The following is a 14,592-nucleotide window of genomic DNA, read 5'->3' as shown; positions in this document are numbered from 1 at the left end:
GGTATTCAGTTAGTATTGTTGATAAAACATTTGATGGAATATTTTGTTGACGCTTTGAGCATAGAGAATCGCAATATTCTTTTATTTTAGTTTCATGTTACCTGTCCCCAGAATCATCTGTCTGGGGCAGGGATGCAGATCTCTTCTTCAGCCATTTATTGGCATTGCTATATAGTGTTACCGACCAGGTGGATTCAATTTATATATGTGGTGATGTTAACAGTCGAACCGGGGCTCTTAAGGATTATGTGGAAGGAGATGACCTTGCTCCTCGAATAGTTTTGGACACGAATGTAAATAAACATGGTCATACCTTTATGGAATTTTTGAAGGACTCTAAATGTTGTATACTTAATGGGAGGTTAAATCCTGAAAATGACAACTTTACTTCTATTTCTGTAAGGGGTAAAGCTGTTGTTGATTACATAGTGACACCTCATGTTGATTTGAAAACATGTCTTGGATTTAATGTTTATTCCCCTTCTGAGCTTATTGACAGGGTTGGTCCAGAAAGTTTTAATTTGATTGGTGACCATAGCAGACTCCCTGACCATTCAGTTCTTTGTTTACGTTTTCAAACGGGGGAGGTAGTTCAGAATAATGTTGACTGTTTACAGCATGTAAAAAGACGAGACAGGACTTACCCTGTTGATTTTTTGTCTTCAAAGATGTGTTGTAGGGCTCTATTGGAGGTGATAGGTCAATTACAGGTTGTACAGGAAAATCAGGAAAAGATGGACCAGTGTTATACTAATCTCTGTAATCTTTTACATGCTGAGATGGAGAAATACACATGTCCTGTACAAAAAATGGGTTCTACAAAGAAATATTACAGAGCTAAACAACCGTATTGGAATAATGAATTAAATGAGTTATGGTTGAAGTTGCGTTCTGCAGAGAGAATATTTCTTAAATGGGGTTTTGGGGAACCTGGGAAGAGGAGGAGGGCCTTGCATAGTGAATTCATTCAATGCCAGACTAATTTTGATAGAAAGCTTAGGTTCTTCAAAAGAAGGTTTAAAAGAGGCCAAGCCCTCAAATTAGAACAGTTACAAACTGGTAATCCTCAGCAATTCTGGAGGGAAATACAAAAGTTAGGCCCAAAAAAGAAAATATTAATATCCATGGAGGTTTTATTTGAAAGTGGTGGATCTTCTTCTGAATTTGGTCAAATATTAAAAAAGTGGGAAAAAGATTACAGTGAATTATATGCTTCTAATAGTTCAACTTTATTTGATGATCTTTTTTTAGAAGAAATTTGTAAAGTAAAACTAGAGCTGGAACTGGGTATGAATACTATATACTATCAAAATGATATACTGAACAGTGATATTACATTAGATGAGGTACTTAAAGTGCTAGAGAAAGCCAAGGAAAATAAAGCTGTGGGCATTGAAGATCTCCCTAACGAGGTACTTAAGAACCCTAAGTTGTGTAATGTTTTACATTGTTTGTGTCACATATGTTTTCAAAATGGTATTATCCCATGTGAGTGGAATAGATCAATTATCAAACCCATCCCGAAATCTATAAAAGATGACCCTAGAGTCCCGTTGAATTATAGAGGGATTAGTTTGATCAGCACAGTCTATAAAATTTACTCAGGAGTCCTGAACAACAGACTTAATACTTTTTTGGAGGTTTATGGAGGGTTGGTAGATGAACAGAATGGTTTTAGGAAGAACAGGGCCTGTATTGATCATATGTATGTGTTATCCACTGTGGTGAGAGCCTGTTTGTACAAGGGTAAAAGTGTTTTTGCCTGCTTTGTTGACTTCAAAAAGGCGTTTGATTGTGTTAACCGAGATCTTTTGTTGTTTAAATTACTTTCATTTGGTATCAATGGAAAATTCTATAATGCTATAAAAGCCCTTTACAAAGACCCCATTGCTTGTGTACAAATAAATAATTTAAGAACGGATTGGTTCCCAATGCCTTTTGGGGTGAAGCAGGGAGACTTACTCTCCCCTTCCTTATTTGCTTTTTATATAAATGATTTAGCTCAAGAAATTAAGCAGGGTAATTTTGGTGTGCCAATTGAGGACATGAATTTAAGTATTCTGCTTTATGCAGATGACATTGTTTTGATAGCTGAAAATGAAGTGAATTTACAAAATATGCTGAATATAATGAGTTTATGGTGTAGTAAATGGCGTCTCACTATTAATAGTGAAAAAACACAGGTTGTTCATTTTCGGGGGAAAGGTGAAAGGTGAATTACAAAGTATTCATACATTTCCGTTTGGCTCTGTGCCCTTGAAGTATACTCATCATTATAAATATCTTGGTTTTGTTTTTGATGAAAATATGAAGTTTATAGAGGGAAGAAAAATACTAGCAGAGTCTGCAGGAAGAGCATTAGGTTCCGTGTTGAGCAAAATGAAACTGTGTACAAATCTTGGTTTTTCTACATTTACACAATTGTATAAATCTTTGGTTGACTCAGTTTTGTTTTATGCTGCAGGAGTTTGGGGTTTTGAAGAGGTTTTTGATTGTAACTCTGTTCAAAATCGTGCTTTAAGGTGTTTTCTTGGTGTGCATAAATATGCAGCAAAGGTAGCTGTTAATGGGGATGCAGGATGGGATCAATGTATTTTAAAACAAAGGTGTGAAATGGTGCGATTGTGGAACCGTCTTGTCAGTCTGCCAGAGGAAAGGCTAACTAGGAACATTTTTAATTGGGACAGAGTAAAGCATCACCCCTGGTCTGGAGAGGTTTCAATAATATTGTGTGCGTCTGACTTGCATATAATGTATCAAAATAATCTCCAATGTAATATAAATGTTGTCAGACAAAGATTGTTAAGTAAATATGAAGATCATTGGAAACAGGATATATGGAAGAAGCCAAAATTAAGAAATTATGTTCAGTTTAAGAATGATTATGTTACAGAACCTTATATTTTCCTAAATCTAAAGAGAAGGCGGAGGTCCCTCTATGCTCAAATGAGAACTAGTACCTTACCTCTGGCAGTGGAAGTGGGTCGATTTAAAGGTACACCTGAACATTTAAGTTTGTGTGAATTTTGTGATCTCCAGGTTGTGGAAGATGAATTTCATTTTGTTTTTTATTGTCCTTTATATTGTGACATAAGGGACTCTCTTTTTGAATCAATTCAGTTAAAAAATCCTGATATTTTCTGGAAATATGAAGGGGAGATTTTGTGCTGGCTGTTTGAAAATGATGTTTTTGCTTTGGCGAAATTTATAGAAAAGGCCTGGTATCTGCGGCAAAGTATTCTGTATCCCATATGAAAAGTCATTTTTATTTGTATGTGTACTTATTTTTATGGATTTAGTTATGTTATGTTAGGTTCTATGTTACGTCACGTGGCTATCTGGAGATAATTATTAAATTATTAATGTAGTGTCTAATAAGCCCATGAGGGCTGGGCACCTTGGTGCTTGACACGTAAATAAACAAATCAATCAATCAATCAAAAAATATATGACGAATGAGACTTTAGCTATACATTAAAGCACTGAATGAAATGTGTTTACTTCTCATAAACAGTATTATATTTTCACAAACACATTTTCTTCCTCGTCCAGTGTCCCTTTAATCAAGGAGCCCTGATACAATTATCCACGAAATGAGATGTCATGGTACATAAAAAATAACATAAACATTGATACCTAATAATGTACTTGTATAATATAACTTTTTATAATGCTGTCTCAACCGTATTTAATCTTTGATAAGATTAAAATCAGACGATGCACCATCAATTGTGACTCTGTAGGTGTTTTCTCTGGAGTTGTCTCCTCTGTATTTCACACAGCTGTTGGCATTTCACTGCCACTGGTCAAAGCACACTTTACATGCAATGAGACTCTGACAGCAAACTGCAAAAACAGGATCATTCACGGGCCCTAGAAATTTAAAATCAAGAAAATTACTTGTTAGTTTTTTCATAATATTTCTGGGATTTTAATCCAGAGAGAAGATATTACAGTTTAATTCACAAAATACTATCCTGGCTATCAACAAATCTTATAGAGACTAAATTATGTTGTTAACAAACCTTTGCAAATTATGCAAGCAAATGCAATTTTAAATGCTTGGTCTTGGTCCATGAATGTAATAAACGTCTGTGTGCCAGGGTCAGCTCAGATAAGCCTCTGATGGCCTGTGCAACCTCTGGCAGCTCTTGGGATGTCATCTCTTCAGTTCTTTCTGAGACCTCTGGCAGCTCTTGGGATGTCAACTCTTCAGTTCTTTCTGAGACCTCTGGCAGCTCTTGGGACGCCAACACCATCTCTTCAGTTCTTTCTGAGACCTCTGGCAGCTCTTGGGACGCCAACACCACCTCTTCAGTTCTTTCTGAGACCTCTGACAGCTCTTGGGACGCCAACACCATCTCTTCAGTTCTTTCTAAGACCTCTGGCAGCTCTTGGGACGCCAACACCACCTCTTCAGTTCTTTCTGAGACCTCTGGCAGCTCTTGGGACGCCAACACCACCTCTTCAGTTCTTTCTGAGACCTCTGACAGCTCTTGGGACGCCAACACCACCTCTTCAGTTCTTTCTGAGACCTCTGACAGCTCTTGGGACGCAAACACCACCTCTTCAGTTCTTTCTGAGACCTCTGGCAGCTCTTGGGACGCCAACACCACCTCTTCAGTTCGTTCTGAGACCTCTGGCAGCTCTTGGGACGCCAACACCACCTCTTCAGTTCTTTCTGAGACCTCTGGCAGCTCTTGGGACGCCAAAACCACCTCTTCAGTTCTTTATGAGACCTCTGGCAGCTCTTGGGACGCCAACACCATCTCTTCAGTTCTTTCTGAGACCTCTGGCAGCTCTTGGGACGCCAACACCACCTCTTCAGTTCTTTCTGAGACCTCTGGCAGCTCTTGGGACGCCAACACCATCTCTTCAGTTCTTTCTGAGACCTCTGGCAGCTCTTGGGACGCCAACACCACCTCTTCAGTTCTTTCTGAGACCTCTGGCAGCTCTTGGGATGCCAACACCACCTCTTCAGTTCTTTCTGAGACCTCTGGCAGCTCTTGGGACGCCAACACCATCTCTTCAGTTCTTTCTGAGACCTCTGGCAGCTCTTGGGATGCCAACACCATCTCTTCAGTTCTTTCTGAGACCTCTGGCAGCTCTTGGGACGCCAACACCACCTCTTCAGTTCTTTCTAAGAGCTCTAGTAGGTGTAGTAGGCTCTTGGGACGCCAACACCACCTCTTCAGTTCTTTCTGAGACCTCTGGCAGCTCTTGGGACGCCAACACCATCTCTTCAGTTCTTTCTAAGACCTCTGGCAGCTCTTGGGACGCCAACACCATCTCTTCAGTTCTTTCTAAGACCTCTGGCAGCCCTTGGGACGCCAACACCATCTCTTCAGTTCTTTCTAAGACCTCTGGCAGCCCTTGGGACGCCAACACCATCTCTTCAGTTCATTCTAAGACCACTGGCAGCTCTTGGGACGCCAACACCATCTCTTCAGTTCTTTCTAAGACCTCTGGCAGCTCTTGGGACGCCAACACCATCTCTTCAGTTCATTCTAAGACCACTGGCAGCTCTTGGGACGCCAACACCATCTCTTCAGTTCTTTCTAAGACCTCTGGCAGCTCTTGGGACGCCAACACCATCTCTTCAGTTCTTTCTAAGACCTCTGGCAGCCCTTGGGACGCCAACACCATCTCTTCAGTTCTTTCTAAGACCTCTGGCAGCTCTTGGGACGCCAACACCACCTCTTCAGTTCTTTCTAAGACCTCTGGCAGCCCTTGGGACGCCAACACCATCTCTTCAGTTCTTTCTAAGACCTCTGGCAGCCCTTGGGACGCCAACACCATCTCTTCAGTTCTTTCTAAGACCTCTGGCAGCTCTAGGGATGCCAACACCATCTCTTCAGTTCTTTCTAAGACCACTGGCAGCTCTTGGGATACCAACACCATCTCTTCAGTTCATTCTAAGACCACTGGCAGCTCTTGGGACGCCAACACCATCTCTTCAGTTCTTTCTAAGACCTCTGGCAGCCCTTGGGACGCCAACACCATCTCTTCAGTTCTTTCTAAGACCTCTGGCAGCCCTTGGGACGCCAACACCATCTCTTCAGTTCATTCTAAGACCACTGGCAGCTCTTGGGACGCCAACACCATATCTTCAGTTCTCACCATCTCTTTAGCTCTTTCTAAGACCTATGGCAGCTGACTGTCATCATCCCACTGGCTGAGGAAAGAAGTCACAATAAGCACACTATGATTTTAAATATTTAAGTCGGTTACATGTTAGTAACTAACATGCTCCAAATATCTGCTATTTTACCTTAATCTTCTCCTTTTGGATCTCATATCCAACGAACTGTTGTTTGGAGAAAAATTCAGGTCATTTTAATGTGTATCATATTTTAATGTGAATTAAACCCCTTAATTTCACAAATTTTAAAAATCATATTTATATTGTTTAGGTGTATAGAACTTTTTTTTATCAACTGGTATTACATTTTTTCATTTCACACTATTGTTAGGGATTAAATCCCACCGCTGTCACCAATGTAACAACCGCTCGAAGGTCAGGGAAGGCAGAGACCAGCACACTCAGATGGCAGTTTACACACAATTCTTTATTACTTGTTAAAACATAACACTATCTCATAAAACACATTACCCCCCTTTTTAGCCAAACTTGGCCCACATGCAAAGCGGACGAGTTCACGTCAGGCGAAGAGGATACACAGGAAATCTTCAATTATCAGTTTATGAGTCCAGATGCAGAACAGCCGAGCACACATCAGGTGAAGAGGATAAACGTGAAATCTTTATCAATTGCATCCCTCGACAGACTGTAACGCTTTGACTCGGATAACTCAGTAAGTCCATTAAAAGGAAGAGATAGGAAACGAGGAGTTGGTGTCTCACACATTTAATGGTTGGTACAGTGCAACCCGCTCTTAGCTGATTACTAGACTGAAGTGCTCTTTTAGGAGAGTAAGGAATCAGAAGCTCACTATATTTATACTATATTTTGGTGCAAGATCAGATAAAGCCTTGGACACAAAGACAGCTATTATAAAATCAATTCTAAACTTTACAGGAAGCCACTGTGTTGAATTCAGCCTCTGTGTTTCATTCTGCTGATCTCAATCACATTCATGATTATTCATACTGTCATCAGTTCACATCAGGATTCAAAAACCAGTTCAGGATCAAATGACTCACTAATGGACTTTTATTACATTTGATGAGCAGTTTACAATAGAAATATTAAAGCACACATATTACTCTGTTTATTAAAGATTCAGAACAGTATGAGAGTCTGATCTAGATTCATAACTTCTGTATGATGATGAAAAACTGATTAAAAATGAATAGATATGTAGTGATGTGAGATTTGATGTGTGCATGTGAACATCAGAAAGAGTCTCTCTATCATTTAATATCACACAGAGACACTGAGGAATAAGAATAAACCCCAAATCCAGCACAGAGGGGTTCAGGGAATGTGGTGTTGAGTGTGTGTAAGTGTTTGAGTGTGTGTGTGTGTAAGTGAGTGAGTGTGTGTGTGTCAGAGACTCTGTAGAAGGACAGAGAGCCGGCCGACACGTCCACATACACTCCTACTCTCTTACAGGATGAAGGGATGAAAGATTCACCACTGAAAATGTTGTTATTATTGTGACGGAAAGAGAAACTGTTATCAGAGCAGTACAGACTCCAGGAGTTGTCATTGGATCCAAACTCACAGTCACTCCCTCCTCCTTTCCTGTTGATTCCTTTATATGACACTGATATTACAGCACCAGCTCCGCTCCATTCAGTCTCCCAGTAACAGCGTCCAGTCAGACTCTCAACACTCAGAACCTGAGGAGCATCATCAAATCTCTCTGGATGATCAGGATACGGCTGATGATCTTTCACACGTGTGATCTTCTTGTTCTCATCAGACAGAACGAGTCGAGTGTGTGCTGTGTTTGGATCCAGTGTGAGATCACAGGCATCTGAACACAAGAAGAGAGAAACATCAAGAACAACACAACACTGAAGATGTGTGTGTGTTTACACCTTTGACTAGAGCTGTGTCTGAAACCGCTCCCTATACACTATATAGTGCACTAGATCAGCTGTCACTCATTCTGTAGTGATGTCTGAATTCTGATTGAATCACGTCATTCCTTACATTCGTCCACTACTTTTTACCCACAATTCATTCTGATTTCACACTATTTCCCACAATCCAATGCGGAGAAGCGGCGAGCTGGAAGCGAGAGCGAGTTTGAAGGAGAAATGATGTTTACATCTTTATTATTTCGGCTTTAACGTTTATTTCACACAATTATTCATATTAAAATATGTTATGTAGGCAATAACTCAGTTTAATATTTGACGATAATTTAGTAATGTCAAATCAACGTAATATTTACAGTATTGTAATAAATACAATATAAAGTCACGTTGAGTGTTATTGCTAGTAATATTATTTTCTAAAATAAGGTAGATGTAATATAAAAGATCATATGACAATAACACCACCCCAGTGAATTTAGTTAGTGAACGAGTGAACGAGTGAGTGATTTCAGACTCAGCTTATATTTGTAAAGTCCAGAATCTCCTCACTATTCACAGATGTCTTCACTAATATAGTGAAAGCTGTGTTTCAGTGTTAAAGTGGAATGATAGCAGGCTTTCTGCCGCAGCGGGAAAAAATGTGTAGCATTTTAAAATATTTATCTGAATGTGCCAGTTAACATTTATTTTTAAACCATTATTTGAATATGGCAACATAATATCGTGCTCTACAATATTTCTATGAATTAATCTCTGACAGACTTTCAGCCAATCACTGTGTGCATAGTTAATGAGCATGCTGACATCATCCCTAGCCCCGCCCCCTTCCTCTGAGCTCAAGACTTCTCTCTGTTCCTCAGTAAAAGTTTGTCTCAGCAGCTTTGTGAACAGCTTTTAAGAGAAAACTTTTACTGTTATTTAGGAGAACTATTAGTGCTAAGATCAAATGTTTTGTGAATACGAGCCCTGCTCAAAGATTTATAATATCTGAAACAAGTCTCTTCTGCTCAACTATGTACTTGCTCCATCATTAGAAGAATGGCATCTACGCTAATATTAGTCTGTCTCTCTCTTATTCCGAGGTCACCGTAGCCACCAGATCCAGTCTGTGTCGAGACCAGAGGGTCACTGCAGTCACCCGGATCCAGTACGTATCCAGACCAGATGGTGGATCAGCACCTAGAAAGGACCTCTACATCCCTGAAAGACAGCGGAGACCAGGACAACTAGAGCCCCAGATACAGATCCCCTGTAAAGACCTTGTCTCAGAGGAGCACCAGGACAAGACCACAGGAAACAGATGATTCTTCTGCACAATCTGACTTTGCTGCAGTCTGGAATTGAACTACTGGTTTCGTCTGGTCAGAGGAGAACTGGCCCCCAACTGAGCCTGGTTTCTCCCAAGGTTTGTGTGTGTGTGTGTGTGTGTCTGTGTTAGTGTGTGTCTCTCTGTATGTGTTTGTATGTGTGTGTGTGTGTGTGTGTGTGTGTCTGTGTTAGTGTGTGTGTGTCTGTGTTAGTGTGTGTCTCTCTGTATGTGTTTGTGTGTGTGTGTGTGTGTGTGTGTGTGTGTCTTTGTGTTAGTGTGTGTCTCTTTTTGAGTGTGTGTGTGTGTAGACCTACACTTTCGTGGTCCTGCTCTCATCCTCTTCTCTCCTCCATGATCCACACTAGAAACACACAAACACAGGTTCATAAGTTGACACTCATATAATCAGACTGAGTCAATAGTGTGTATATTTGGTGTATATCTGTCCGAGCTCAGAATACAGCCAGAGAACTCCCTCATATCCCACGCTGGGACAGGAACAGTTAGAGCTGATCAGGGATTGATGGGCTTTTTAATCTGAAATCGATTGGATCTTCTGCAGCTTTTGAAAGCGTCTGATGAGCATCGAGCGAGGGCTTGGATCTGCTGCTGAGAGAGAGACCCTTCTGAGCAGCTGTGCTTGCTGTCTGATGAGAAAAGAAAGGCTGGAAAACTGTCTGCTGGTTTGCCTGATTGAACCAGAACCAATGTGAGCTGATTTTGGGATCACAGACGAGTGACGGGATTCGAGTCTCCTACAAATAAAGGCTCCTAAAGGGATTTAGCTGGAAGCTCCTGAACTGACTCTAATAAAACACTGTCATATTGACTGAATGTGTGGATGCAAACACACTCTTGGCACAGTGGAGAAACACAAAACCAGTGTCTCCTGCAGCTGTACGACTGAACACACTGTGTGTGTGTGTGTGTGTGTGTGTGTGTATAACACTTGCTCTGCTAATATTACACCAGTTATGTGTATTTCTCTCATGACTAATTATGAATGAATCATTATTCTGAGCTTTGAGTTCTTCCACTGAACTAAACACATTTGTAAAATGGTCTGCCACCGTCAGTAGCTACTTTAAGTTGTTTTTTTCAATCGTAAATCTCCACTTCATCAGGGCTGTGTTGTTCTCTGTAGTTGTTTTCCTCTGAACTCATGCCCTTGACGAGTGTATTTGATCATTTACAGATTTTTGCGGTTTTCGTTCTGTTGTTAAAGGGTTTAAAATGCGTGACAGCTTCGTTCTGCTCAGTGTTGCTGTCACTGATCGTTTGGTCCTCAAGTCTTAAAGATGTGTGTAATAGTTGCTGTTTTCGTTCTGTTGTGATTATTTTAAAGGGGGCTTTTCTATTCTATTTTAAAAAAAGATATTTGACATAAAAGACCTTTACATATAGGGCACAAGAGAAAATAATAGATTAATTTATAAAAATGACCCTGTTCAAAGGTTTTTATACATTATTTAATGTCAAATTCTATCAAACCTTTACAATTGATCCAGAACGCGGAAGCAAGATTCATTTTTAATGAACTGAAAAGAATACACGTCAAACCTCTGTTTATCAATTTGCACTGGCTTCCAATAGCTGCTCGCATAAAATTCAAGGCATTGATGTTTGCCTACAAAACTACCACTGGCTCTGCTCCCATTTACCTAAATTTGTTACTTCAGACTTATGTGCCCTCTAGAAGCTTGCGTTGTGCAAGTGAACGTCACTTAATTTTGCCATCCCAAAGAAGCACAAAGTCACTTTTACGGTCTTTTAAATTAAATGTTCCCTCCTGGTGAAATGAACTCCCCAACTCAATCCGAGCAGCTGAGTCCTTAGCCATCTTCAAGAATCGACTTAAAACACATCTCTTCCATCTTTATTTGATCCTCTAACTTTAACACTCACCATTCTAATTCTATTCTTTAAAAAAAAAAATCTCATTATCTTTCTTATCTTTTTGTATTCTATTTTCTTTTCATTTATTATACAATTATAAAAAAAGACCTTTTAAACTAGCTTGCTCTATTATTTTTCTATTCTATTTTATTTTTCTATTTTCTTTTTATTTATTATATTATTTAAAAGCCCTTGCTTCATGTAGTGTGTTTAAGCTAACTGAGACTTGTTATAGCACTTGTATATCATTGCTTTTTTGTTGTTTTTGATCGCTTCCATTGTCCTCATTTGTAAGTCGCTTTGGATAAAAGCTTCTGCTAAATGAATACATGTAAATGTAATATATGAATTAGCATGTTAATTGAATTAATTATAAGAACGAGCTCCACCTGTGCTAAACTGGTTGATTAATCTGAACAAGCTCCTCCCAAATGTTGTTAATAAAACAATTTAATGTAGATCTGCATCATTCACACACATGTTCAGTACGTCAGTATTAGTGTTTGACATACTTGAGTATCTGCAGTTTATAGTTTGGATCCTGCAGTTTGTGTTTGAGCAGCTGGACTCCTGATTGTCCTGGGTGATTGTAGCTCAGATCCAGCTCTCTCAGGTGTGAGGGGTGTGAACTCAGAGCTGAAGACAAATAACCACAGCCTTCCTCTGACACCATACAGCCAGACAACCTACAGACACACAGATACAGAGACATCATCTACAGACATACACAGACAGATCATCTACAGACACACAGACACAGAGACAGATCATCTACAGACACACACACTCACACACACAGTCAGATCATCTACAGACACACACACACAGAGACATCATCTACAGACACACACAGACAGATCATCTACAGACACACACACACACATTGTTGTGATCAGTTGACTGTAAATGATCTCTTATATGTTCTTAATACCTCAGTATCTGCAGCTGACAGTTTGGACTCTTCAGTCCATCAGAAATAATCTTTACACCAGAGTCCTGCAGGTCATTGTTCTTCAGATCCAGCTCTCTCAGGACACAGTTTGAGGATTGTAGAGCTGAAGACAAACTCTCACAACACTGAACAGTGAGATTACAGCGAGCAAGACTGAAAGAGACAAGAACACACACCAACAGTCAGATCATCTACAGACACACAGTCAGATCATCTACAGACACACAGTGAGATCATCTACAGACACACACGGATCATCTACAAACACACAGACAGAAAATCTTCAGACACACAGACAGATCATCTAGAGACACAAAGTCAGATCATCTACAGACACACAGCCAGATCATCTACAGACACACACCGTCAGATCATCTACAGACACACAGTCAGATCATCTACAGACTCACACCGTCAGATCATCTACACACACACACACACAGTCAGATCATCTACAGACACACACCGTCAGATCATCTACACACACACACACAGTCAGATCATCTACAGACGCACACCGTCAGATCATCTACACACACACACACACAGTCAGATCATCTACAGACACACACACACACACAGTCAGATCATCTACAGACACACACACACAGTCAGATCATCTACATACACACACCGTCAGATCATCTACAGACACACACAGTCAGATCATCTACAGACACACACAGTCAGATCATCTACAGACACGCACAGTCAGATCATCTACAGACACACACCGTCAGATCATCTACAGACACACACCGTCAGATCATCTACAGACACACACCGTCAGATCATCTACAGAAACACAGTCAGATCATCTACAGACACACACAGTCAGATCATCTACGGACACACAGACAGATCATCTAGGGACACACAGTCAGATCATCTACATAAACACACCGTCAGATCATCTACATAAACACACCGTCAGATCATCTACAGACACACACAGTCAGATCATCTACAGACACACACAGTCAGATCATCTACAGACACACACCGTCAGATCATCTACAGACACACACCGTCAGATCATCTACAGACACACACCGTCAGATCATCTACAGACACACACCGTCAGATCATCTACAGACACACACCGTCAGATCATCTACAGACACACCGTCAGATCATCTACAGACACACACCGTCAGATCATCTACAGACACACACCGTCAGATCATCTACAGACACACAGTCAGATCATCTACAGACACACACCGTCAGATCATCTACAGACCAGTGTCGGGCGATACGGCCATTTTTCAAATCGTCATATCGTCAGCCCGTGAGATCGACGATACACGATATTATCGTGCATGGGTGGAGCAAGAGAGAGACTCTTTGTTCTTGTAAATAATAGCAAAACTATTTGGTGTTTAAAAATGTGCCGGTGCGCGAGAGAGAGCCTATGGAATAACCAATAATCGAAAAAAAAACCTTTAAAACATACTGACTGATTTAACTAACGTTAAATTTAAAAATACTGTATTTAAGACAGCTAGTTCATAGCTGCTAGTTCATTCCTCGTGTTCCATCTCTTTCATTTCACGGATTTAACGAGTTATCCGAGTCAAAGCATTACAACTTCAGTGACTACAAGCTCTAATCCTCTCTGGCGCGTTGTATGTGTTGTGTGTGTGTGTGTGTGTGTGTGTGAAATGCAGTGCTAAAGTGAAATAGCTGGGAAGGTTGATAGCCGAATTAAAATAGCCTGCTCAATCAAAATAAAAATAATAATAGTTATTATTATTATATTCTAATACATTAATAGGAGAATGAGCCTAATATCGAGGGAAAACAAAGCCCAAATTTCCTTTATCATCCATCAAAATGAGAAAAAAAAGAATATATTTCTGATTTGCAGCAAAAGATAATTGAGCTTCACAAATTAGTGAAGTGGCTTTAAGAAAAGAGCTAGAGCAGTGAAAATGGCAATTTCCACCATCAGGGCAATAATTAAGAATTTCCTATCAACATAAAATGTTACGAAACTGCCTGGAAGAGGACGTGTGTCTATATCATCCTAATGCATGGTAAGAAGGAGAGTTTGAGTGTCAGCTGGAGAATTGCAGAATATAATTTAGTCTCGGCTTCAGAAAACCTTCTAAAAAAAAAAAAAAGTCAAACAAAACCTACATCACCACATGTTGTTTGGGAGGGTTTCAAGAAGAATTCTCCTAGCTCATCCAAAAACAAACTAAAGCATATTCATTTATCAGACACGACTGGAACTTCAAATGGGAATGGCTTCTATGGTCAGATGAAACTAAAAATTAGCTTTTTAGCAGCAAACACTCAAGATGGGTTTGGTGAACACAGCGATAAAAAGTACCCCATGTGTACAATGAAATATACTGCTGTATTTTGATGCTGTGGGTCTATATTTCTGCTGGAGGTCCTGGACATCTTGTTTAGATAC

The 14,592-nt window shown here is 40.1% G+C and overlaps 1 protein-coding gene across 2 annotated transcripts in view; it reads right to left on the bottom strand.

The window, feature by feature from the left end:
• Positions 1-7,160: 7,160 nt before the first annotated feature.
• The window catches only part of LOC132142890 (NACHT, LRR and PYD domains-containing protein 3-like), a 135,866-nt gene continuing 128,434 nt past the window's right edge, over positions 7,161-14,592 (bottom strand). For both annotated transcript variants that reach the window (XM_059553080.1, XM_059553081.1), the window contains 4 exons: positions 12,147-12,320; positions 11,728-11,901; positions 9,634-9,680; positions 7,161-7,943 (listed from right to left, as the gene is read on the bottom strand). In XM_059553080.1, coding sequence (XP_059409063.1) covers positions 7,375-7,943; positions 9,634-9,680; positions 11,728-11,901; positions 12,147-12,320 — 964 coding nt within the window. In that variant the 3' untranslated portion in view covers positions 7,161-7,374. The remainder of the gene's footprint in view (positions 7,944-9,633; positions 9,681-11,727; positions 11,902-12,146; positions 12,321-14,592) is intronic.

The sequence above is a fragment of the Carassius carassius genome, chromosome 6 (genome assembly GCF_963082965.1).
Source record: "Carassius carassius chromosome 6, fCarCar2.1, whole genome shotgun sequence".
In the NCBI taxonomy this organism is placed as follows: Eukaryota; Metazoa; Chordata; class Actinopteri; order Cypriniformes; family Cyprinidae; genus Carassius; species Carassius carassius.
The sequence above is the reverse complement of the archived record's forward strand: the minus strand, read 5'-3'. Positions and strand labels throughout refer to the sequence as shown.